At 58.5% G+C, this 22,798-nt stretch overlaps 4 protein-coding genes across 8 annotated transcripts; 2 read left to right on the forward strand and 2 right to left on the reverse strand.

Moving 5' to 3' along the window:
• On the reverse strand, positions 1 to 18,578 carry NUBP2 (nucleotide binding protein 2). Of its 2 annotated transcripts, none has more exons than XM_035339536.1 (7): positions 18,574 to 18,578; positions 3,391 to 3,423; positions 2,502 to 2,700; positions 2,181 to 2,335; positions 1,830 to 1,940; positions 1,498 to 1,567; positions 1 to 930 (listed from the first exon to the last, which is right to left on the reverse strand). In XM_035339536.1, exons 3-7 carry the CDS (start codon positions 2,653 to 2,655, stop codon positions 785 to 787), a joined length of 636 nt encoding a protein of 211 aa, XP_035195427.1. In that variant the 5' UTR covers positions 2,656 to 2,700; positions 3,391 to 3,423; positions 18,574 to 18,578; the 3' UTR covers positions 1 to 784. The 2 variants fall into 2 exon arrangements, with proteins under 2 accessions (XP_035195427.1, XP_035195426.1); XM_035339535.1 differs by lacking the exon at positions 18,574 to 18,578 and adding an exon at positions 4,209 to 4,251 and having other exon boundaries at positions 3,391 to 3,509.
• Positions 3,803 to 10,806, forward strand: SPSB3 (splA/ryanodine receptor domain and SOCS box containing 3). Of its 3 annotated transcripts, none has more exons than XM_035339528.1 (7): positions 3,803 to 3,922; positions 5,119 to 5,267; positions 7,071 to 7,248; positions 8,026 to 8,213; positions 8,854 to 8,956; positions 9,478 to 9,603; positions 9,767 to 10,806. In XM_035339528.1, the coding sequence occupies exons 1-7, from the start codon at positions 3,874 to 3,876 to the stop codon at positions 10,108 to 10,110; spliced, it is 1,137 nt and encodes a 378-aa protein (XP_035195419.1). In that variant the 5' UTR covers positions 3,803 to 3,873; the 3' UTR covers positions 10,111 to 10,806. The 3 variants fall into 3 exon arrangements, with proteins under 3 accessions (XP_035195419.1, XP_035195418.1, XP_035195420.1); XM_035339527.1 differs by lacking the exon at positions 3,803 to 3,922 and adding an exon at positions 4,475 to 4,607; XM_035339529.1 differs by lacking the exon at positions 3,803 to 3,922 and adding an exon at positions 4,962 to 4,983 and having other exon boundaries at positions 5,117 to 5,267.
• On the reverse strand, positions 12,994 to 17,017 carry EME2 (essential meiotic structure-specific endonuclease subunit 2). Its single transcript, XM_035339816.1, is given in 9 exon segments — positions 12,994 to 13,340; positions 14,467 to 14,656; positions 15,087 to 15,138; positions 15,141 to 15,195; positions 15,885 to 15,917; positions 15,919 to 15,991; positions 16,623 to 16,722; positions 16,829 to 16,882; positions 16,999 to 17,017. Coding segments are annotated over 9 exon segments (750 nt in total). The 3' UTR covers positions 12,994 to 13,166.
• NME3 (NME/NM23 nucleoside diphosphate kinase 3) lies at positions 18,211 to 21,310 on the forward strand. Of its 2 annotated transcripts, XM_035339542.1 has the most exons (6): positions 18,211 to 18,296; positions 18,549 to 18,679; positions 18,771 to 18,872; positions 19,182 to 19,294; positions 20,160 to 20,295; positions 20,802 to 21,310. In XM_035339542.1, the coding sequence occupies exons 1-5, from the start codon at positions 18,251 to 18,253 to the stop codon at positions 20,275 to 20,277; spliced, it is 510 nt and encodes a 169-aa protein (XP_035195433.1). In that variant the 5' UTR covers positions 18,211 to 18,250; the 3' UTR covers positions 20,278 to 20,295; positions 20,802 to 21,310. The 2 variants fall into 2 exon arrangements, with proteins under 2 accessions (XP_035195433.1, XP_035195432.1); XM_035339541.1 differs by having other exon boundaries at positions 20,160 to 21,310.
• The last annotated feature ends 1,488 nt before the right edge of the window (positions 21,311 to 22,798 follow it).

The raw sequence follows: 22,798 nt of genomic DNA on the forward strand, positions 1-22,798 counted from the left end.
TTGAATTTTAAGGAAACTGTTTACTGTCTGGAACTTTAAAAAATATTCCTGAGTCACGATAACCCCCCAAAAAAGACATTGTTTCCAGTACGGTAGGATGCAGGCTTCAAAAGGGTTCTAGATCTCCTAAGGACGCCTCACGAGAAGCACATCCCGTGCCCTCAGAGGCATTTCACGTACCAACAACGGGAGATTTCAGAGCAGGCTGCCTGGGCTGGGGCCCACATCAGAGCGTCCAACACCAAACGGCCAGCCACTGAGCCAAGTACCATGGCGTGTCACGCAAGGAAAGCGGAAGGCAGCAGCACGCGGAGCTACAACGCAGATTATTTGTGCCATTCGGGCTCGGCAAGGGAGCAGCCATCCCAGCTGGGATGTTCAGTCACCGTCAGCAGCACTGCAGCGTGTGAGATGCTGTGGGAAGAGGCCACGGCCCCACAAGTACCTGGACAACAGCTGGTTGCAGAGGAAGGCGGCATGTGAGCAGGGGAGGAGCAGCTGTACCGGGTGGGCAGAGCGCTGCCACATGGAGAAGGCAAGAACCAGGCTGTGCACCCCCTGCGTGAGCACAAACACCCACGCTGAGTCTCTTCGGACGCGGGGAGGCGGAGGATCACGTCCCTTTTTGGGTTGCCGTAAGCGGCACCGATGCTGTGATCCCCCCTCCCTCCGTCATCTCCCCTGAAACAGCCTCATGGTTAATTAAACAGCTCCTGCATCCTCTTCTCTTCCCCGCCAGCAAGGGCGGCCGATGGCAAGGTGAGAGCCCAGCCCCAAACCCTCCTCAGGAGCTCCGCTGCGATGCGCTGTCCAAGACCTGCTGGGCGATGTGAGCCAAGGCGGGGAAGGCAGAGCTCTGGGGAAACTCCCGGATGAAGTCTCTGCCTTCCTCCAAGCTCTGGCCAAGCTGGGGGTCCAGGGGAACGGAGCCTGTCGAGAGAAGGGAAGGGGAGAGTGACTGCTTGCTCGCCCCAGAGCAAAGGCCTGGAGTCAGGATGGAGAAATAGCCCTGCCAGAGGCATCTCCGGGGCAGCAGGAAAAAGGACAGCCACTGCCCGCACCAAGCCCTTCAGCAGCTCCTTCTCACCTCCCTCTGGCTCTGAGCCACCACCAGACTACAGGGCTTCACAAGGGACTCTCTCCTACCCCGACCCTGACCCCAGCGCTGTCCTCTGCCCACACGTCACGGGGAGGCACCAAGACCTTCCAGGACGGCTGAGTGGCGTCAGGCCCAGCTGCTCAGACACCGGGATCTGAGCAGCCAGAGCTGGCTGCTGACCATCACCGCCTCTGCTCCCGCGGGGCCAGATGCCCACTGCGAGCTGAGTGGGTGGCAGAAAAGACAACCAAGAACTGCAGCTCATCTCTGACCAGCCCCAGGGGCTCCCGGGGGCCCAGCCCGCCCGCTCCAGTGAGTCTGTCCCTGCCCGAGCACTCCCACAGCACCACGTGGACATCACCCCCGAGGAGAAAGGCTCTGCTCCAGGGGCCACTCACCTAGAAAGGGGACTCCAGCGTACTTGGCCAGCTCCTCGCCTCCCCCTTTGGAAAAGATGTTTGTGCACTCCTGCAGGAGGAGGAACAGCAGCGAGTCACGCGCCCAGCGGCACCAGCTCCCCTCTGCCTTCCTGCCACAGGGCGCTGCCCTTGCCCCTGCCCTCCCCCAGCTCCTTCCAGGACAGCAGAGCCCGTGGCTTCTTGCAGGGCTCCCACAGCAGCTTCTTGTCCCCCAGGTTCACAGCATCACCCCCGGGGCGTTTCACTGATTTCCCACCTGAGGCACCGCAGCGTGGGATGCCCAGAAACACCCGGGAACCCCCCAGGCTCACCGAGCAGTGCGGGCAGACGAAGCCGCTCATGTTCTCCACGATGCCCAGAACTCGCAGGCCCATCTTCTTACAGAAGGTCAGCTCTCGCCTCACGTCTCCCACGGCCACCGCCTGCGGGAACAGCGGGGGAGGTTAGGGGTGTCTGTCCCTGCAGAGGTGGGGCCGGAACAGGCACGCGCGTGGTTTGCGGCACAAGCGAGGAGGGGAGCTGGGAGATGCTCTCTCCCCTTCGCTACAGGAGCTGCACACAGGGGCCGTGCTGGAGGACGGGTGACAGCGTTATTTGGGGTGCAAACCTCCCCCATCAGCCGTGCCCGGGGGCTCCAGCTCAGCACCAGCGGGTTGCCCTACCTGGGGCGTTGTGACTAGGATTGCTCCAAGAGGCTTGTAGGGCCGCAGGGCCTCCACCGTGGAGATGTGCTCGTCAGAGGTGCCCGGCGGCGTGTCCACAATGAGGAAGTCCAGTTCCCCCCAGGCCACGTCGGCAACGAACTGTTTTATCAGAGCTGCAGGAATAAAGGGCGCCCCGTCTGAGAGACGGAACTCACCCGGGAGTGCAGCCCTGCAGAACAGGAGCCCCGCTCCGAGCAGGAGCCCGCAGCACCTCGGAGAGGGTTTGCTGACCGCACCGAGCTCTGGAAGGTGGCTGCCAGCAGCCAGAGCTGACCGTACCGTTTTTCTTGGGTCCTCTCCACACCACAGCGTCGTCCGGCTTCTCCAGCAGGAAGCCGATGGACATGAGCGAGATGCTCCTCTCCTGGTCCACGAAAACCGGCACCCAGCCGCTGTCGCACTGGTGCACGTCGCTGTCCTGCACCTTGAACATGCGCGGTATGCTGGGGCCGCACAGGTCCACGTCCAGGATCCCCACCTGCGGGCGACGAGGCGGAGCCGTTCAGACAGGCCTGAGCACGGCCCCGGCTCCCAGCCCTGCTCTGGCCGAGGGGAAGCAGCACCCGGATTTTTTGCAGCTCGCAGCAGCCTGCAGACAGGACTCTGCAGCTCAGGAGCCAAAGCAGCAGGTTTGGAGCTAAGTTTCAAAGGGCTCCTTTGAGTTTCGACTGCCATCCCGGTCTCCTTCCCTCCAAGGAAGCATCTCCTGGATATTTACAGGCGCTTTGGAGACGTATTTATCGCAGGGACCTGCCAGAAGCTAAAAGGCAGTGGCTCCATGTAGCGTTTAAGAAGTCCTCCTGGAACAAGCTGCCTTGTGTGCGCAGCTCCCCTTTGTCCCTGCTGTGCTGAAAACTAGCCTGCCTCATTCCACAAGGTTTGTGTCGCACCACAAACAAGGAAATCATTTCCCAGTACCCCAGTTTGGAAAACAACACTGAAAAAAAACAAAAATAAAGCCTTGGATCTTGGCAGTCTCTTGGACAAAGGCAAAAAGAGCTGCGCTGCTAACCTCTGCCGGGCTTTTCAGGATCAAGAAGACCCAGACCCTTAGCAGAGCATCCTTGTGCTGCCCACACACAGGCGTACAGAAAGGATGAGGAAACCCAGGCCTGGCTGGATGTCAGGAAGGAGAAGTCAGAGCTCCGCCGCCCAGCCACTCGCTCACCTTCTTGCCGGCGTGCCGCAGCGACAGGGCCAGCTCGGTGGTGATGGTGCTCTTCCCAACGCCGCCCTTCCCGGAGAGCACCAGCATGACGTGCTGCACGCCGGACAGGTTGCTTTGATCTGGGGAGAGAAGGAACAGAGGGGTCAGAAGCAGCATTTTGGGGCCGCAGGTGCCGTCCCCACAGTGCTGAAGGAGCGGGGCCCAGCGGGAGCGGGGCAGGGGGGCGCGTTTGGAGAGGGACCGGGCTCGGGGCCGGGCCTTGGGGTGCGGGGCTGGGAGCAAGGGCCCGGCCCCGATGACCTCAGCGCTGCGGCAGCGCAGCCACGAGAGCCCGCGGGGCCTCGTCACGGCCGGGAGGGGGCCGGGGGTGAGCTCAGCCCCTCGGCGCTTCCTGCCGGGGCCGGTCACCGCAACGGCACGGGGAACAGAGCCCCGAGCACCGGAGGCAGCTCCGCCACCGGCAGCCGCTGAGGTCCCGCCGCCATGGAGCCCACGGGGAGCACGGCGGAGCTCATCCGCGCCTGCACCGAGGGTAACGGCGGGGGAACGGGGGAGGCCGTGAGGGGACCGGGGGTGGGGGAGCACCGGGAGAGGCGGCGCGGGGCCGGGTGCCACCGGCAGCCCCACACCGGGCCGGGGCGGGCCGGAATCGGGAGGAAGAAGGGGCGCGGGGCCGGGCCGCACCGGGGCACCGGGCCCCTCCAGGCTCCGGTACGCGGGGAGCCAGGCCCCGGGGGACTGGGAGTCGGGGCCGGGCGCCAGGCCCGGGGAGGGGAAAGGGGAGCCCCGGCCCCGGCCTTGGCCCCGCCGCCGCTCACCGCCCGCCGCCGCCTCCTCCATGCTGCCGCTGCCCCGCGGCGCCACCCGCTTCCGCCTTCCGCCGCGCAAGCCCCGCCCTGCTCCGACTGGCAGGCTCCTCCCCCAATGGCGAGCCGCGTTTTCAGCCTCGCCCCGCCCCCTCACCCGTCACTCGACCAATAGGCTTCGCGCTTTCCCAACGGCGGCTTCCACCCAATGGCTCTCCTCCGCGGCGATTGACGGGCGGGCTCAGCCAGTAGCGCCGAGCTCCAAGCGAGCTCCTCCCACCTCCCCTTCCCCAGCGCCGTGAGCGACGGAGCTGCGAGCCAACCGCGAGGCGGCGAGGCGGGGGGCTGAGCCAATGAGAGCGGGGGAGGGGCGGGACCGGGAGCGGATTGTTTATGTGCCGGGAGGGGAAAGTAGGTCGGGGCCGGGGGGGTCCCGGGGGTCCGGGTCCTGCGTGGGGCCGGGCCCGGGGCGCTGCGGGAGCGGGGCCCGGCGGCGTTGGCCCCCCGCTGGCAGAGCCCCGGGGCCGCAGGAGCGAGCCCCAAGGCCCCGGCCGGGCTCCAGGCCCCGAGGCCCAGCGGCTGCAGGGGGCCGGGGGGGGGGGGGCCCGGCTTAGGGCCGGGGCAGGGCCCGGAGCGGCCGCCGCGCTGCCGGCAGGGCAGGGCCGTGAGGGGGGTGGGGGCTCCGCTTCCCTCAGCGGCCTCTTCCCGCAGCCCCGTGCTGAGAACGGTCCCCGAGCGGTTCCCGGCTCGGCCCCGCTGCCCGGGAGCTGTCAGCGGGGGCTGCCCGCCGCGGGGAGGACGAGGTGGGAGTCCTGGGGGCTGCGTCCGTGGGGGAGGCCCCCCTCAGAGGGCGGTGGGTGGCAGAGGGGTGCAGACGCCGCACCTGACCTGCTGTCCCTTCCCCCCCCTGTTCCCCCCGCAGCTTACCTGTCCCGGAACGCCATGGCACGCCGCACGCGGAGCAGCCGGGCCTGGCACTTCGTGCTGAGCGGGGTGCGCCACGAGGCCGACAGCCGAGCGGTCGCTTTGGCCACCGGAGCGAGAGGCTGGGGCTACGACTCCGACGGGCAGGTAGGAGGGTGCTGGGGCCGTGGCACATCACACAAGGGGCAGCTTCCCTCTCCCCCTGCAGCCCCGGGGGTGCGTAACCGGGCAGCTGGCACCGCAGCAGGCCGAAATCAGGAAATACTCTTTATGGATTACACCGGCAGCCTGCTGAGATGGAGGCGGTTGCTGCCTCCAAGCTGTAGCGTGGGGCTCCCAGCGCCTGTCCCCAGGGCAGCGCTCGCTGCTCTGCCCATGGTCTGCCCCGCCGTTCTGCGCCACAGCTCTGTGCCTTCTGGCTGGTCAGGCCAGGGAACTGATTCCTGCCAAACTAAATACTTCTTAAAAGCACGTAAAGCATGTGTGTGAGGAAATAAAGGGTATATACAGTATTCTTAAAATATTAATTTTAATTAGCGATCTCAACATGCTTTTAAACTGCATCCGTTCTCCACTCTGGCTCCCTGTACGGCTGTTCTACCTTCTGGTCGTTGCCCAGCTGGTGCTGGGGGACTGCGAGCTGCTTCAGTCTGAGCAATCACGGCCTCAGAGTGAGGTGGATTTGCCTCAGCTGTCCTTCACGTTTTTTACCAGTCCTTCACGCTTTTCTCCAGTTCTGGAGCGTGTGAGCTCAGGTCCCCACGCAGCCTGTGCAGCAGTGGGAATACAGGGAGCTGCTCGTGAAGCTCCTAAGGCAGGCCAAAGCACTACAAGGCCGCCGCTAGAGCACGGGGCCCAAATCCAGGCACCGCGCTCCCAGAAAATGTCAGCGCAGCTTCGTGTTCCTGCAGCCGGGCTTCTAATAGCAGAGTCAGGACAGGCCAGTGAAAAACAGCAATCAAGCTTTCTAATCTGCAGGCCAGAGAAGGAGGGGATGAGCAGCAGATAATTAACCTCGAGTCATTTCAAGCCCCACTGTCTTACACAGCTACAACACCCTGAGTTTAAGGGGCTGTTGTCTCTAAATACTGATGCCGAAACCCGCCGTGGGTATCGCCATCTGCTAAGGGAGGACTAACGAGCAGGGATGTCTGACAGGTTCGTAAGCCCAGCGGAACTTGCTGAGATCTGCAGTAAGAGACCCCGTTAGGTGACACCAAGCCTCTTGTAACCCGCGGGGCGAGACGGGGCTCTTGCTCTTACGTTGCCCGGTGCCAGGACGCTTGGGTCTCTTGGCACGGAGGAACGGTGAATCAAGTCCTTGTGTTCGTGTGTGAAAGTAAACAAAAAGCCTTTTAATCCTTCGCTAGGTTCCTTGCAGCGCTGGCGTGAGGAGCTGCAGCCTCACTGCCTGACTGCTTCTCCTCTGCTCTGCCCCCTCCCCTGCCTGGCCTCCTGTCCCCTTCCCTCCTCGTCTCTCCGGGGCAGCAGTTCCCAGCAGCGTGGCTCTTCCCTGGTTTGGCAGCGCAGGTGCAGAGCCCTGTGGAGAGGCACAGCCGTGCGTTACGCGTCTGCTCTTTTTGTGGGGTTCCTTGGCTGCCATCTGCAGCTGCCTGTAACCTGCACGCTGAAAAGCTTTAGCACGATTCGCTTCAAAATGTGTTTGGACTGTTGCTCGCCTGCCCACCCCTGGAAGCTGCGGAGGCACAAAGCAGCAGGTCCCGAAGCAGTGTGAGCAGGGTGCCTCAGCCCTTTGCCTCCCTCCTGGGGGGCCAGGCGGGGGCACGATGCAGCCGTGCTGCCACGAGCCCGGGGACGTCCCCACGCAGCTCGGCAGCGTGCGAGACCTCCCCGAGCAGCCTGGCTGCAGGGAGAGCAGCCGCGGGCTGCGAGCCCAGCGCTCCGACCCGGGGGCGCCGGGCAGTGACGTTCCTCTGCCTGTCCCCGCAGCACAGCGACTCGGATTCGGAGCCAGAGTTTTCCTCCCTCTCGCCCTCCATCCCGAGCGCCATCCCCGTGACGGGAGAGTCCTACTGCAACTGCGAGAACCAGAGCGAGGCTCCCTACTGCTCCAGCCTGCACGCCCTGCACCGCGTCAAGGACTGCCAGTGCGGCGAGGAGGATGAGTGTAAGGGAGGGGGGCCCAAACCACCCGCTGGAGTCCTTTGGGGTTCGAGGTGGGTGCAGTCCTGGCCTGGGGGCACGGACTGCGCCTCTGCATGGATCTTTACTTTTCCACGAGGCCCTTATCTCTGTTCCAGCACCCGGTGCTCCTTTGTTTACATCTCAAGGCCACGTAGTCTTTAGGAAGATTACGGGCGCGTGCATCCCGCGGCGTTCCAAGAGCTGAGCGCCGAACTTGTTAACGCGTCGGGGTTCACCTCTGGAGGCTTTCAAATCCAGCCGAGGTCACCAGTGAAGTCAGCTCCTGTGGTTACAGCCCTGTTAATGCTGATCATTGCAGCTGGCAGGGCGCCCAGTGCCCCGCGGGGCATTCTCAGAGCAGGCAGAAAGGTAGGCAGAGGGTGGGCCCGGGCTGGCCGAGGAAGTCCGTGGCACAGCAGAGCTGTAGGACTCACGCTTTGACTCTAGCCCCTTGAGCCAACACGACGTGAGTGTGATTCCCTCGGAGGAAAGGAGGTCTGTGGAGCTTTGTGTTAGCCAGAACAGGATCTGACGGTGTCGGGCAGGAGACAGCATTGAACCGTCCCCACTGGGACGCTGCAGAACAGTTCAGCCCTCAAATAACTCTCCCATGTGCACAGCTTAGGATTTAGCCTCTTAAGTGGTTTTAAAACAAGTAAATCTTGACAGGCCCTCAAAACAACGGTCCGTCTGTGCTCTGGCTTGGAAGTGGCTCCCTGAATGCCTTTGGCCATCCTTGTCTCGTGTCCTTCCCGAACAGATTTTGACTGGGTGTGGGATGACCTCAATAAGTCGACGGCCACCCTGCTGACCTGCGATAACCGCAAGGTGAACTTCCACATGGAGTACAGCTGCGGCACCGCGGCCATCCGGGGCAACAAGGAGCTGGCGGACGGGCAGCACTTCTGGGAGATCAAGATGACCTCTCCGGTGTACGGCACGGACATGGTACGTGGAGCCAAGTTGCTCACAGGCGTGCAGAAAAGCCCGGTGTTCCCTGACCAGGTCAGCAGGCTTCCTCCAGCAGTTCACCTGGGCAGTAAGGAAATTGAGGGTGGGAGGGTTAGTGGTTTTAGGTGAGACCACGGTAATTAGGACCAGAACCTGATTTTCTCGCTTCCCTTTCACGCTCCTGGTAGATCACCACTGATAAACTCAGAGAAGACTAAGGTCAGGCATCAGCGCAGGGCAGCGTCCGGGCGGGCTGTGGTTAGCAGCAGGGCTCTGCCGAGCACTGGGGCGTGCGCTGCTGAGTCACTTCCTGCCCCCAGGACTGGAACTTGCCTCCCGCGGGGCTGCGATGGGTGCCCTGCTGTGACCACCGCTCGTGTGGCTTGTGACCAGGGCCCGACCTCGCTCCCCACCATTAATGCAGGGCCACAGCCCCGTTAGCTCCCCCTGCCCTCCTCAGGCAGCACCTCACGCGCCGGCCCCCGAGCGCTGAACCCAGGGCCAGCCAAACCCTTCAGGGGAGATCTGACAGCCCCGGCTTGGCTTCACCCAGATTTCCAACCTGTGGGGCTGGGCCAAGCAAAGGAGGGGAGACCAGGTGCCCCTGCAGACAGTAACCCTGTGTTCTTCCTCCCAGATGGTGGGAATTGGGACATCGGATGTGAACTTGGACAAGTACCGCCACACCTTCTGCAGCCTGCTGGGCAAGGACGAGGACAGCTGGGGACTCTCCTACACAGGTGACACGGGCAGGGCAGCCGGAAAGCCAGCAGCAGGTTTAGGAATTCAATGGCCCGAATGGGATTGCAGCCCAAAAGGCCACCTAGCCTGTGAATCACGCAGTTAACCATAATGAGAGCTGCTGCCTGTTCACTTCCCCAGTGCCACTACACGCCTGTGGGGCTTGCCTAAGCATCCCATGGCGTAGGACAGACTGCTTCCTGCTCTCAGCTCTTGGAGCAGCAAACTGGACCTGCGCTTTGCAGGCCCCTTAGAACCAGCGTGTGAATTTCCAGGGCCTCTGGGCTGCAGGTTGAATATCACTGATTCGGGGTTTCAGCGTTGCTGCCCAGAACCTCAGCTTCCCTCTTGCCATCACGCGCCCCGAGGAGGAGGGCGGTCGGTGGGTGCTTAGGGGACGGAGGGCTTTTGTAGGCTCTGACAGGCTGTACCAGAGGGAACTTGCAGTGAAGCATGTGAGAATTGGGGTGGATTTGTGGAGCGCAGACTTCCTATTGAATGCAAGGTGTGTTGTTTTAAGGACTGCTGCATCACAAGGGTGACAAGACAAACTTCTCCTCGAGGTTTGGCCAGGGCTCTATCATCGGGGTGCATTTGGACACGTGGCATGGGACACTCACGTTCTTCAAAAACCGCAAGTGCATAGGTAAGAGCAAGGGCAGACGTGGTGGCCTTCAGGTGCAAGAGGAGAATGGGGCAGCGCTGCAGCTTTAGCTGAACTCAGTTTGGCTGCAGCTGGGCTGCAAGGGAAAATACCGGCAAAGTTAGGCAAAACTAACGTGAAACCTCCCTGACGCTGTCCCCTGCAGGGGTTGCAGCTACGAAGCTGCAGAACAAGAAGTTTTACCCCATGGTGTGCTCGACGGCAGCCAAGAGCAGCATGAAGGTGATCCGCTCCTGCGCCAGCTGCACATCTCTCCAGTACCTCTGCTGTTACCGCCTGCGCCAGCTCCTGCCCAACTATGTGGACACGCTGGAGGTGCTGCCGTTGCCACCAGGACTCAAGCAAGTGCTACACAACAAACTGGGGTGGGTCTTAAGCATGAACTATAGCACATCAAAGCCTTCCTCCTCATCGTCAGGAAGCGACTCAGATAGCTCCTGTGGCTCGGATGCAGAGGCCTGCCAAAGGAAGAGGTGCAGGAGGACATAATGTCTCTTCAGACGAACTGCTTTGAGGGAGTCGGGTGGCGTTTTGTTCCGCCGCCTGCAAGGGCAGGCCAGGCCTGACGCACCTCTTTCTTCACGGGGACATCCGTTTCTACTTGTCTGTGAAGATTTCTCTTACTCCGGTTGAAATCTTTAGCCTAAACATCCATCACTTGCGTTGAAAATACCTGCTGACTAAGAGGTCTCAGCTCTGCGGAACGGGTAAGCTGCAGCCAAGTACCTGAGGTTAATCCCCTGGCTCGGCATCAAAGCCATCACCTCTTCCTGCAGAAAGCCTCCTCGCCGCGGGCTGTCAGCAGAGATGAGATTGAAGGTGGCCTCCCGGTCTCAAAGCGTACTTCTAGCAAACTCTAGTCAAATAACTGACTTGATTCATCAAAAGACGAAATCAAAGACCAGTCCCCCTCCTCCTAACTGTTGTGTGTTGGTTTGGTATCCGCCATGAGTTCATCACACTGTGGGGCATGATCGAACGGCAGCACTTAGGGAAACGGGCTCCTAGGGATGATGCTACGCCACTTGTGAAAGAGCAATTACTTAAAAGAGTTGAGCTGTTAGTGATCATTCTTGAGCCCCCCCTCCCCCCCCATGACTTTAATTGCTTTGCATGTTGGCTACTGCTGCTTCTGTATCAAAGACTGTATTAAACTGTAATAAAAAAAGTATAAACTGCCTTTCATTCCTCTTACGGCCCTTAAAGGCACGATTCTGAATGTGGTTGACAAAAATAGCCACGCTAGCAAAGCCAATAGCCCGGAGGGGATATTTTAAATGCAACATTTGTTTGTGAGGTCTAGACGAGGTGAAGGAAGTGGAGATTACCCTGCCTCTGCCCTGTTGAGGGTTCTTGCACTTCTCACTGGACAACCACAGCCTGGCCTCGATGGAGCCCCAGCAGAGCCATGCTGACGCCTGTGGCTGCAAACAGGAAGGGAGGGCTGCAGCGTTTTGTAAGAAGTGTGTTCTGACAGATTACGGCCAGACAAACAACCCCGAATGCCCACCCCAGAGCCTGAAAATCAGAGCAGCTTGTGTGTGCAGGACAGGCGCTGACCAGGACCTGCGTGCTGCCTGCGGCAGGCCCCTTCTACGTGCTGGGGAGAAATGCTGGATCGGAGCCTGGAACAGAATAATCCAGTAGTGGCCTGGTACCGCTGCCAGCAAGTGGCACGCAGCAGAGCCTTCCTGCTTTCTTTTTGCATTTCAGCTGTTCTTAAGATTTGAGACAGGAAAGAGGAGGGAAAGGCGCTTTAGCTGCTCCTGGCAGATTAGGCCACGAGCACTGGCTGGGAGCAAGCGGTGTGGCGAGGGGTCAGGTACTCGAGTGGTTCTTGCCAGGCTTCTGTCGCGCTGTCAGGACAGCCGGGCTCCAGGCACCCATCGCGGTGGTGCTGCAGCTGGAGGCCCGTCGCACAGCCGCGTTCGGCAGGTCAGCTGCCTCCTGCTGCACCCCACAAAGCTGAGGCAGCTGCTGAGAGGCGAGGGCAGGCACCGCCGGGACAGGGAGGAGCGCAGCCCCGCAGCCGTCTGGTCGCACGCAGCCTGCCGCTCCTGCGGTGCTGGAAGCCAGCGTGATCGCAGTTCTGCGGGTCCTTAGGTGAGCACGCAGTGCTGTCTGAGGTGCTTCTCAGTGCCCTTTGCCCTCTCTTCCGGTGAGTAGAGCATTTACGGACGATTTAGGGCTAAGCTGGCGGCATCAGCCAAGTGCAAAGGTTATTGGAAAGTGGAAGAAGGTTGAAGTAAATGCAATGAGAAAAGGCTTTCAACTTGCACGCTCTGCAGGTTTCCTCCCAGCGTTGCTGCTGTGAACACAAGTAGCCACCTGCTGCCTTTTCTCCTGGTCATTGTAGACCTGCAAAAGCCTCGTGCAAAGCCTTTTGCTCCACCTGCATTTATTCCCCACGACCGTGCCTTTCCTTCCCGCATCATGAATCTTTAAACAAAGATGGCTCCGGCGTCTCTGGTTACGGGCTTTGAACGAGAGCTGTAATTAAGTAGGACAGGCTCTCTGTCAATCCATCTGTAGTCGTGCTCCAGCCAGAAAAAACAGCCTTGCTGGATTTCTCCTCACAGGAACTAATTCAAGCCTTAGCAGATGGAGACAGAAGAATCACTGGCAAGGAGGAACTTTATTCTGAGGGTGCCCTCCCACTTTCACAGCACCGGTTGCTGTTGGTTTGAGCTGGCAAAGCTGTGCTTCACGGGAAGAAGCTCGGGGGGGTTCCGTGTCACCATGGAAGGCCCCAGTCAGCATTACCAAAACCTCAGTATGGGGTCCCCCATCGCAGCTGCAGCTATTTCTGAGTGAGAAGCAGAATTTTTGCTTTGGGAAAAGAGAATCCCATCGTAGCCCACCAGTTTGTGTGGAGTTTTCTGGAGCTTATGTGGTATTTCCTTATGTTGGGAGCTCAGCCAACAAATTTCCCTGCCCCGCTTCAAGCTCCGTGTTACCCTAGGATGTGGTTCCTCTCTGGCCAGCTGGCTCTGATGGCTGGTGAACATTTTCCTAAAAGCAAGTCCAGCAGGATCCACCTGCCTGGGGAAGCCGCAAGAAGGGCCTAGAGTAACAGGTCCGGCCTTGCCAAAGAACCAGAAGGGAGCAGGGCATTAAAAGTCAGGAGACAGTGCACAAAATATTTAGCTTGTTCAGCACCACACCTGATGGGCAGCATGGGTCAGACTTACCGCATGGCTGTCTCAGCAGAGGAGCTGACCCTGCGCTGCTCGGGGACAGCTCACCACCACTTCCATACCCAGCTCCTGCTCCAAACATGCCGCTACTCTCTAAGGAGTCAGCCTGCTTTCCAGCCAGAGGGATATTGAAGCTAGGGCAGCTAAAAGAGGAAAGGAGAGCCAAGAGACTGAAGAAAGCCTTTGTAACAAGACATTTACTGATGTGCAAGTCTCTGTTCTGAAACAGAATCAGCTGCTTCCACTGGCTGGGCTCCCAGCTGCACGGCCATGCCAGCAGCAGCTTCGCGACCGCTGAGTGTTGGCAGATAAAAAGGACGGGGCTGACCAAGGCAGCGCACGGCCCCACTACGCCGTCAGGTCCAGGACAAGGTCTGGGTCGGTGGATACCATCAAGAGGTAGACGTGGCGGGATAAGTCTGGCCCAACGCGGCGGTCCTGCCCACCGACGTCCGATTTCACTGGGATGTCACTCAGCTGAAGTAGTCTCGCATCATCTCTGCTGCACTCTTTGTTGTAGGCCTTCAAGTGCGCAAGAGAGGGAAGCAGTTAACGAGGATGTTCTAAGAGAATACTCCAACCACCCACCTCCAGGCTCAGTCCCGTCACTGCACTGAGGATCCCCGACTGAGCGTTCAGCCAAGGGTCTGGGGATAAAACTCAGAAGAATCAAGACCTGCAAACAGGCCTCGTGCACAGAGTTGTGTGGTGCCCCCCGGTGTACAGTGAGATTGCTGTAAAGCCACTTCTGAAGAGGGTATGCTGGGGACAGAGATCAAAGCTCTGGGAAGGAAAGTAGAAGAGGATATTTGACTATGTGAGACTTAAAAAAAATAAGTTCTGCCACAGTTCCTGATCTAATGGAAAGAGCTTAAGTGATTAATGCTCACACAAAATGGAAACAAGCACGCGTTGACAAAAGAAATGTCTTTATAAATTGGCTAAGTTGCTGTTGGAAGGGTCACACAACATCCTTGTCTAATCCTGCTCCCCCAGCACCTCACTGACAAGTATCTCACAAACCAGTAGAAAGCTAAGGGCGGTAGGGAGAGGGAGAATTTGGAGAGCTAAATCAGCTCCCTGAAGAATCAGATGAACAGAAGAGCAAGGGAAGTGTGGGTACGCTGCTGGTGACAGCTCAGATGTCTTGTGGTCCTTAGGGGCAACACACGTGTTCTGCTAGGGAGGGGTTTGGAGCTGTCCAACTAACAGCAGCCACCTGCGACATCGCCCATTTCAAATAAAAGCAAGAAAAGCCGACGGACAGACCATGCTGGGCAAGGGCAATGGGACTTATACAGCAGACCCTCAGCTGCACTGGCTGGGATATGCAGCCAGATAGATAGCCAAGCAAAAACACAAAGATGCGTGAAGCTGGTCCTTCTAGGCAAGGTGAAGGCAGAAAGAGGCCTGGAAGGGCTAACGAGCAGCTAACACATAGCTTTTGTTTCAGCTACCGCTGAAGCAAAACTATGGCTTAAGTCGAACACCTTTCTGGACACAATTCTCTCTTTTCTGGAGAGCTGACTCAGGACTTGCTTGCTCCATCCACAAAGACCTTTAAGCCAGGAAACGTGTGGCACCCCTCCCTACCATCATCTTCCACGCAGCAATCTTTAACAGGACACCAAGGGGGCTGAGGGCTTACCTGTACCAGGAGGCTTGGGGAGGGATATGCTTCTGCTACCACTGCTGCCGTTGCAGGGCTGACCCTATAAAACTGCTGGATTTGTCTCTTCCCCACCTGCCACAGGCCCGTGCCATCCTTCTCCACTCGCACCCTGCTGCCTGAGGTCCCCGCAGTGAAGACAGGCAACTCGCGCATCGCCTGCTGCCTCCTGCAGAAAAACGGACTGCTGAGAGCCAGACCAGGGGACAGCGTGTGCTGAGAACACGCCTGCAGATCCCCAGTGCTGCAGCCATCCCCTAGCATTAGGCAGCTGGCTTCCTTCTAACCCCTCCCTCTGTTCAGGACTAATATTTATTCCTCACCATTTCCTTCCTTCCCTGAAAAGCTCCAGAACACTTGGGTGAAAAGGTTTTCCTGAGGCTCTCCTTTTCCCTCCATTCTTAATGCTGAATCACAACTACATTTGCTGTGAGAGCTGAGTGATTTTCATCAGCACAGAGGACAGAAAATGATCTAGTCCAAACCCTTACCCTGACCAGGACACACTGCCAGTCACAGGTGAGTGTTTCTGTAGCTTCTGCTGACATCTTCCAAAGCTCCGGGCCTGGGACTCGACCAAATCCAGCGACACGACTCACTTGTACGGGCATTTTGCTATCGCCTTCCTCAGTGCAGAAATGTGTTTGCCTTCCACGTGTCTAGGAAGCGTACATCAATGTTACCCCACAGCTGGAGCACCACCAGCACCTGGAGGAGAAGTGACACCGTAAGACCAAGCAATGGGAAAAAGACAGGCTCAGGTGGGCCAGGACAACCTGAGGCCCTCAGCCTCCTCCAAATGCACACTGAAACTCCAGCCAGCAGTGCTGGCATGGCCCTGGCCACCCAAGGGACCCCGAGGCAGAAGCAAGGGAAGCACAGGGTAGCATCACGTCCCTCAGCAGGGCTGGAAGGGGAGGGAGGCAGGGCTGAGTGCGTGAGCTGTTTACACAGCACAGCAAAGCCTGCTCATCCTTCTTAGCTTTCAGTAAGCCAGCGGGTCATGGCCCCTTTTGGGGCATACTCAGGCAGGGCGGGATTTTAGCTCAAGGGATATCCAGCAGGAGTTAGATCCTATCTGACCTAGTTTGTGACTGCTGTGGCATCACAAGGAGCGCTTCTGCTCTGCTGTGGGACACAAGTTTTGCAAGGCAGAGACCTGAGTGAGAACCCCCAGCGAACCTGGCAGCTGTTGGTGGGACTGGGGAGGGGAGGCTGGGTCAGGTCTGAACCAGGAGCTCAGGAACGATGGGCTCTGAGGATGCACGTGGATGATCCAAGCCAGCCACCACCTCCCCCTGCCAAAGCATTCATTACACAGAAGGGCACCCCAGTGGGAGCCTTTTCCGTACAGTTCAACCACGAGTAACACAAAACGTCAAGAGCATGAGTTTTACCTCCAGTTCTTCCCGCTGAGTCATGGACAGCTCCAGGGCCAGGCTGGGATCCGGGACGTTGCTTTGCAGGGCTCCGTGCCTGCTGCCTGCCCTGCTCCCGGTTACACCTGTAAGCAGGACACACAGCTCACGGACACGTGCTGCGTGCTCATGCCTCAGGCTGCTGACAAAGAGGAAGAGGCCAGACATAACGCGCCCACGTTTGCCACCTCCCAACCTGACTTAAAGGTGGAGACAACCAGCAACAAACAGCCAAAATACAGTTCTGCCTCTGCCTGAATTTCTTGTAGTGGGGGTGAGGACAAGAACAGCCCACCTCTGCCTCTGCTGCCACGTGGATATTGTTTTACACGGTACCTGCCAAAACCGAGCTGAAACGGGCACCGTAATTGGTGCCAGAAGGCACCTGCCAGCTTTCAGGTTCCCAGCGAGCAGGATTCAGGAAACAGTCACAAGGCTTTCTAAACTGGGGGCCCTGCAGCAAATTTGCCCAGCCTTTTCCAGCCGCGCAGCTGCTGCCTGTGGCAGCATGCCATGCACAGCATCTGCTCTGGAAAAGCTGCTGCCCTCCTAAATAAACCTCCGTATGAATGACTTGTAGAGGACTCATTCTTGCTTGCTACAGATTCCCCAGACCTGCCTGAAACAATCAGGTGTAGATGCTGAAAAGCCATCGGCTTTGGAATGACCTGAATGAGAATCAGTCCCATCTCCGCTCCCCGAGCTAACTGTGATCACCAGCGATCAGCATTTCTGAGGCTGACGATGCCAGCATCCAGCCTAGAAAGCCAAGTCAAAGCCTTTTCCCCACAGCACATCTGTTGCCAGATTGCATTTACTGCCAAGAAGACGGGAGAGACTCACCGGAGCAGACGGAGTGCTTGGCATGCTTCTCCTCCAGGTTATGCTGCAGGGAATTGCCTGAGGCTCAAAAGAATATTTACAGTCCGAGGAACTTAAAGCCTTGATCCCAATGTCTGAGCCAGGATCTTTGAGACCTGTGGAGAAGGTAAGAACAATCAACAACCCTGACATGAGGAAAAGAGATACTTAACGAGCATGGAGAACGTGCTCCTAATTACCAGCTCTATGAGGAGTGTCGAATGTGGCTAACCTGAGTCGGCACCATCCATTGCCTGCCTTCCTTACAGCCGCCTGTGACCTCACCAAACTAATTGCTTGCACTGTTTTCTTGGACAGATGCCTGCCCTAGACTGAATTTGAGATGTTTCAAGACAACAGCACAACTGATTCTAAGAGTGCAAGGGAAGGGTTAATAACATGCTGTTTGGAGGTTAACAGTGCCAAAAAAAACCAACAACCCCCAAACCATCAATAGTCCCCATCTCCCACGTCCATATTTAAAAGGCAGAATGTTGCAGCTAAGCATCCCCAAGTCGCTCTCTGGGGTTGATCCCAATCCTCCCCAGCACCCACCCAGCCTCTCCCCAGCAGGAGGGCCCAGAGCTGTCCCTGGTGCTCCCACCGAGCCCCACGAGGCAGCGAAGCCCCAGCCTGTGGATCTGGGACCCACCAGCACTGGGGAGGCAGCAGGTGCTGTGTAGGTGCCATGGCAGTGTTAAAGGAGGCTGTAGCGAGATGGGGGTCGGTCTGTTCTCCCATGTGCCTGGTGACAGGACGAGGGGGAATGGGCTAAAGTTGTGCCAGGGGAGGTTTAGGTTGGATATTAGGAAGAACTTCTTTACTGAACGGGTCGTTAGTCACTGGAATAGGCTGCCCAGGGAAGTGGTTGAGTCCCCATCCCTGGAGGTCTTTAAAAGACGTTTAGATGTAGAGCTTAGGGATATGGTTTAGTGGAGGACTTGTTAGGGTTAGGTCAGAGGCTGGACTCGGTGATCTTGGAGGTCTCTTCCAACCTAGATGGTTCTGTGATTCTGTTACACCGCCAGCCTGCCTCCCTGGGCTGACCCCGCTCCCATGGAGAGAGCGGCCTTTCCCCCAGCAGAGAGGCCACGGAAATGCCCTCGGGGAGCACGGGGAGCAGCGCAGCCTCCCCCACGCCCCCTGCACCGCCTGGATCCCCCCACCTGGCAGCACTCATCCCACCAGGACACCTCGTGCAGCCCAACGACCAGCACCGCAGGACTGCCGAGCACAGGGGGACTCCCCCCGTCGGGTGAAGAACCACAGGGCTTGAGGCAAACCCCACACCGCCAGCCCCGAAACACGACCTCGAACTGCCTGGTTCCCGCAGGGGACACGGCTTTGCCCGCCCGGAGGGCCCCGGCGGCGCCCCGCAGCCGCAGCACGAACGTTCCGCGAGGGGAAGGGGAGCGGCGGGGACACGGCCGGGGCGGGGCGGGACCGGGACCGGCAGCGGCTCCGGGGAGAGCGGCGCCGCCGCCATGATCTGCCTGGTGCTGGCCGTGTTCGCCAGCGTCCTGCACTGCGGTGCGGGCCGGGGCCGGGGCCGGGGCCGGGGCCGGGGCCGGGGCCGGGGCCGGGGCCGGGGCCGGGGCGGGGGCCGGGACCGGGACCGGGACCGGGGCCGCGGGGATGAGGAGAGCGAGGGGAGGGGAAAGGGAAGAGGGTGGGGAAGGGAAGGGTGAGGGGAGGGGAAGGGGATGGCGAGGGGAGGGGAAGAGGCCGGGTCCCGGTCCCGGTGCCGGTCCCGGTGGCACCTGACGCCCCGGCCACCCGCAGCCCGTCCCGGTGCCTCGGAGCGCACCTTCGTGGCCATCAAGCCGGACGGCGTGCAGCGGCAGCTGGTCGGGGAGATCATCCGGCGGTTCGAGAGGAAGGGCTTCAGGCTGCTGGGGCTGAAGCTGCTGCAGGTGAGCGCGGTCCCGGTGCCCCGCGGCGTGCCCCTGGGCACACCGGGCTCTGCCTCGGCCCGGGCGCTGACCGCCGGCTCCCCGTGCCCAGGCCTCGGAGGAGCTGCTGAAGGAGCACTACATCGCCCTGCGGGACCGGCCCTTCTACGGGCGGCTGGTGAAGTACATGAGCTCGGGGCCCGTGGTCGCCATGGTGAGTGCTGGCCGGATTCTTCCTGAGCGTGGTGGCAGAAGGAGCAGGCAGCGTTGGCTCTGCCAGGATCGAGAAGGGCTCTGCCTTCAAAGGGCCTCAGGGAGCCTTGCAGATCCTGACGGGATGTTCTCTGCGGCGAGCTGAACCCGCAGGCAACGCTGGTGGTCTTCAAGAAGCGATCTGGGAAAGCTGCTCACTGAGAGACCCCCCGTGGGCCGTCCCCCCGGGGATCAGACGGCACGTTTTGGGAGCGGGTGGTTGGAGCTGCCGGGGGAGCTGCGCACGCTGACGGTGTTTGTTGTCACGTAGGTCTGGCAGGGCCTGGATGTGGTCAAGATGGCTCGGATGATGATCGGGGAGACTAACCCAGCTGAATCCCTGCCCGGCACCATCCGAGGAGACTTCTGCATCGATGTTGGGAGGTGAGTCTGGCTTCTTGTTCCCTGGGTGTTTTGGTGCACGCCGGTACAACGCTCCCATTCTGTGCTCAGATCACCGCCGTCACCCCCGTGACTGCTTGCAGAGGGACACCGGCCAGGACACGCTGACCTCTGCCTCCCGGGCTGGCTGTGCCAGAAGGGAGGAGTCTGGGTTTGGGTCTTCAGTGCTTCCTGAGGCCTCATCTGCCTGCACTAGGAGGGGTTTGCTTGGTGTTTGCTGCAGCAACCAGGACTGCCAGGCTGAGAAGAGGAAGGGAGGAGCCCTGTCGGTCCTCTCCCAGGGGAGCAGGGCACACCGAGGGCTCCGAGCTCTACCCGGCACCTGAGCCTGGACCCAAAGCCAAGCAGGAGTTGTGCAGGCCTGTTTTCATCACTGGAGAGTCACCAGTGGTGACCTCTGGTGGCTGCGGCTGAGCCTGGCCCGTGGTCGATGAAGTTTTTATCTCCCCCTCCTGTCAGGTTCCTGCTCCCTGGTGTCTGATACCAAACCTGCTTCACGGGACCTACTCCCCCTGAAAGAAGGGGGAGACCTGGAGGCAGAATTTCAATTGCTAACATAAAAACAAGGCGAACCCCAGACCGACAGCCACTTGCAGCACATAAATAATTTACTACAGAAGAGAGGACTGCTGGAAACTGGCAGCTCCTACACATACGTGGCCTAACCCAGCTCACGAGCAGCCGCTGAGCTGGAAGGAGGAGGGCTGTGGGGTGGCAAGGAGCCCTGTGTGACGTGACCGGCTCAGCAGGCTCAGTTAAATTGGGCAGGGTGAAATCTTCCCACCTGCAGCTTCCCTCCCCAGCCCCTCTGCGTGGTGCTGGCTCACCCCTTTCTCTTCCTGCACAGGAATGTGATTCACGGCAGCGACTCGGTCGAGAGTGCCCGGCAGGAGATCTCCCTCTGGTTTCGCCCCGAGGAGCTGATGTGCTGGGAGGACGCAGCCGAGCGCTGGATCTATGAGTGATGAGAGAGCCCGAGGGAAGCGTGGGTCTTCCTCACTCGGGCACAGGACGTTTCCATCTGTTTCATTCTGGCCCTGGGGCTGACTGGGGGCTCTGCTGTGGTGTCGTTGTGGGGTTTTCTCTTGTGTGTGTGGAGGGTTCCGGGAGCTGCTCTCTGACTGGAACTCAGTACTTCAGCTGACTGAAATAGTAGCTTTTTTTTTTTTTTTTTTTCCTCCCATCTGCTGTAGTAAGCGGTTAGTGTAGCTGCTCTGCTTGCTACGGCATCCTAAAATCCCAGGCTCAAAGTGATTTACTGATGGAAAGCAAAAGCTGGGCCCTGTTCCTGTCACTGCCTGGCGCAGGACGTGTGCTCCTGACCACAGGGAGAGGTGTGATCCCTGTCCTCACCTGCATCCGTGAGGTTCCCCAGCACAGGGTTTTAAAGAACTGAGCTGCTATGGGATCAGTGCAGGGACTGGTGACCAAGGCTGATCCAGCTCGGTGACCCTCCTCATTTCATGTGTCCCCCACCTGCAGGGCATAGGTGGCCTCTGGAGGAGGAAGAGGCTCCGAGGACTCAGCCAGGCTCCTGCTGTGAGTGGCTGGAGGCTTCCTGCGACGGCAGGACCTGCTGCAGGAGAGCCTCAGAGCCACCCGTGTGAATGCATTCCTCTGTCCTGTGCTCCTGGGTCCCGTCTTTTCTCACTGTTCCTTTTGATTTCACACCACCACCTGTTTCTTTACGCTCTGAGCCCCCTGAGCCTCCTGCTGGAGTGTAGGGGCAGGGACAGTGGTGGGGTGTTCTGCTGTGGAACAGCCGTGGTGAAACCTGAAGGAGTGAGGTTCCCAGGGCTTTGCTGCGTGTGGGCTGAGACGTTCTGAGCTGCCTGACTGCAGCACGCAGCATTTCTGGCAGAGCTCCTCCTGCCTTCAGGGCCTCCTCCAAGCAGTAGGTCACAGCTCTAAACATCTGAGAGATTGTTTGTTCCCAAACATCATCCATGTTTTTTTTTTTTTTTTTTTTTTTTTAAATAATAAACTCCGGAGAATCCCCTCACCTCTTCCGCTAGTTGTTTTCCAGGGGATGTGGAGGGTGGCGAGAGGGTGGCTCTAGGCTGGTGCCGGCAGGGACGTGAGCTTGTTCCTTGTGCTACACAGCTTCACTTTCACTGGCAGAAATGTGCTGCTAGGGGCAATTCTTCCATGCCCCGGAGATGTGCAGGTGGAACAGCTAATGGGGAAGGAGCCGCGGTTTGTCAAGATACTGAAATCATTTAGGAAGGTGATTGTAAGGGAACCTGTGTGATGGAGTTAAACGCTTCTGGGACCAGGACAAACAGCTGCTCTGGTACCTGATGTGAGGGGGACCCTGCGATGATGGCTGCAGTCAGGCAGCAGGTGAGAGGACTCTGTACCTTCTCTTTCCAAACAACCCTAAACGTAACCCTAACCAGTAGGTTCACTGAGCCTAACCCTAAGTAGGACCCTAAAAAACATGCACGGCGCCACTTTCTCCCATCAAAAAGTGCTCCCAACGGAAGCCTTTGTGTGCATCTCGCACTAAAGTTAACCCATGGCACCTGCAACAAGGCCAAAAAAAAGTCTCTAAAGCATTAATTTAGACCCATCCATCCGTGGTACTAATCACAGGGCAGTCGCTATTCTTTCTCTGCTTATCAGGTGTTACAATCCACTAGTTCTTGTTCTTTAAGAAATGCTTTTCAGGCCAAGAGTTGATGAATGACTGAATTAACCACTAATGCTATATGGCTGAGTAACTCTGACCTCCTTGACACACAAGCAAAAAGTCATCTTGCCTCTTTCAAAAAGCTACCACGTAAAAGTAAATACAATGTGGTATAAATTGAGACAAGTCACTTGCAGGAGTGTGCCAAATTGGGTTCGGTCCAACATCTTTCCAATTAGTTGCGGAAAGCTTGCAAAGTAGGAAATAATTGAGCACGTCGTACGTAAACTGCAACAGCACCCACCAGGCTTGGACGTGGAACAGGACCTAAGACCTCTGAGGATGTTGCTTTTTTTTTTTTTTTTTAACCAAACAAAACACCCACACAATTTTTCTTCCAGTGCAGAGACAACTTAAATCCCATCATTAACATCAAGCTTTTCCGTCCTGGAAAATACACTCGTATTGCTGTACAAAAACGCTGTGTTGCCCAGCTGTGCCCATTCCCCCCTGCTCGTAGGACTCTGCAGGTGCTCTGAACTAACTTTGCAAGAGTGCATTCAGTAGGTGTTACGCAGCAATCTGATGCTGTAATTGCTGCCTTGCTTCTCTTGCCCCAGCATTAGCAATGATGACAGGATTAGAAAAAAAGTACCAGCTGAACCCGGATCCAAACTGAGCCTAGTTCACAGCAGCACCGAGACAATGGAGAATGAGAAGGATGCTTGGAAAAGTAAAGATGATAAAAGTTTTTCATTAACAACTCTGCCTGGTGAGGTAATTACTGCTGGACCAAGATTTCGTTGGTCCATTGCTCCCAGCGGGCTTTTAACCTCCTCTTGTTTCTGAAAAAG

This window comes from Oxyura jamaicensis, chromosome 14, assembly GCF_011077185.1.
Source record: "Oxyura jamaicensis isolate SHBP4307 breed ruddy duck chromosome 14, BPBGC_Ojam_1.0, whole genome shotgun sequence".
NCBI lineage: Eukaryota > Metazoa > Chordata > Aves > Anseriformes > Anatidae > Oxyura > Oxyura jamaicensis.

Excerpts from the sequence above, each read along its gene's own strand:
- NUBP2 (XM_035339535.1), bottom strand. The coding sequence starts at position 4,230 with ATGGAGGAGGCGGCGGCGGGCG. Across the intron at positions 2,701-3,390 it reads TGCGGCACGCCGGCAAGAAG|GTGGGGATCCTGGACGTGGA; the intron begins GTGAGCGAGTGG and ends CGTCGCCCGCAG. Across the intron at positions 2,336-2,501 it reads GAGAGGACCCAAGAAAAACG|CTCTGATAAAACAGTTCGTT; the intron begins GTACGGTCAGCT and ends TTATTCCTGCAG.
- SPSB3 (XM_035339527.1), top strand. The coding sequence starts at position 4,550 with ATGAGAGCGGGGGAGGGGCGGGACCGGGAGCGGATTGTTTATGTGCCG. Across the intron at positions 4,608-5,118 it reads TTATGTGCCGGGAGGGGAAA|CTTACCTGTCCCGGAACGCC; the intron begins GTAGGTCGGGGC and ends TTCCCCCCGCAG. Across the intron at positions 5,268-7,070 it reads GCTACGACTCCGACGGGCAG|CACAGCGACTCGGATTCGGA; the intron begins GTAGGAGGGTGC and ends CTGTCCCCGCAG.
- NME3 (XM_035339541.1), top strand. The coding sequence starts at position 18,251 with ATGATCTGCCTGGTGCTGGCCGTGTTCGCCAGCGTCCTGCACTGCG. Across the intron at positions 18,680-18,770 it reads TGGGGCTGAAGCTGCTGCAG|GCCTCGGAGGAGCTGCTGAA; the intron begins GTGAGCGCGGTC and ends CCCCGTGCCCAG. Across the intron at positions 18,873-19,181 it reads CGGGGCCCGTGGTCGCCATG|GTCTGGCAGGGCCTGGATGT; the intron begins GTGAGTGCTGGC and ends GTTGTCACGTAG.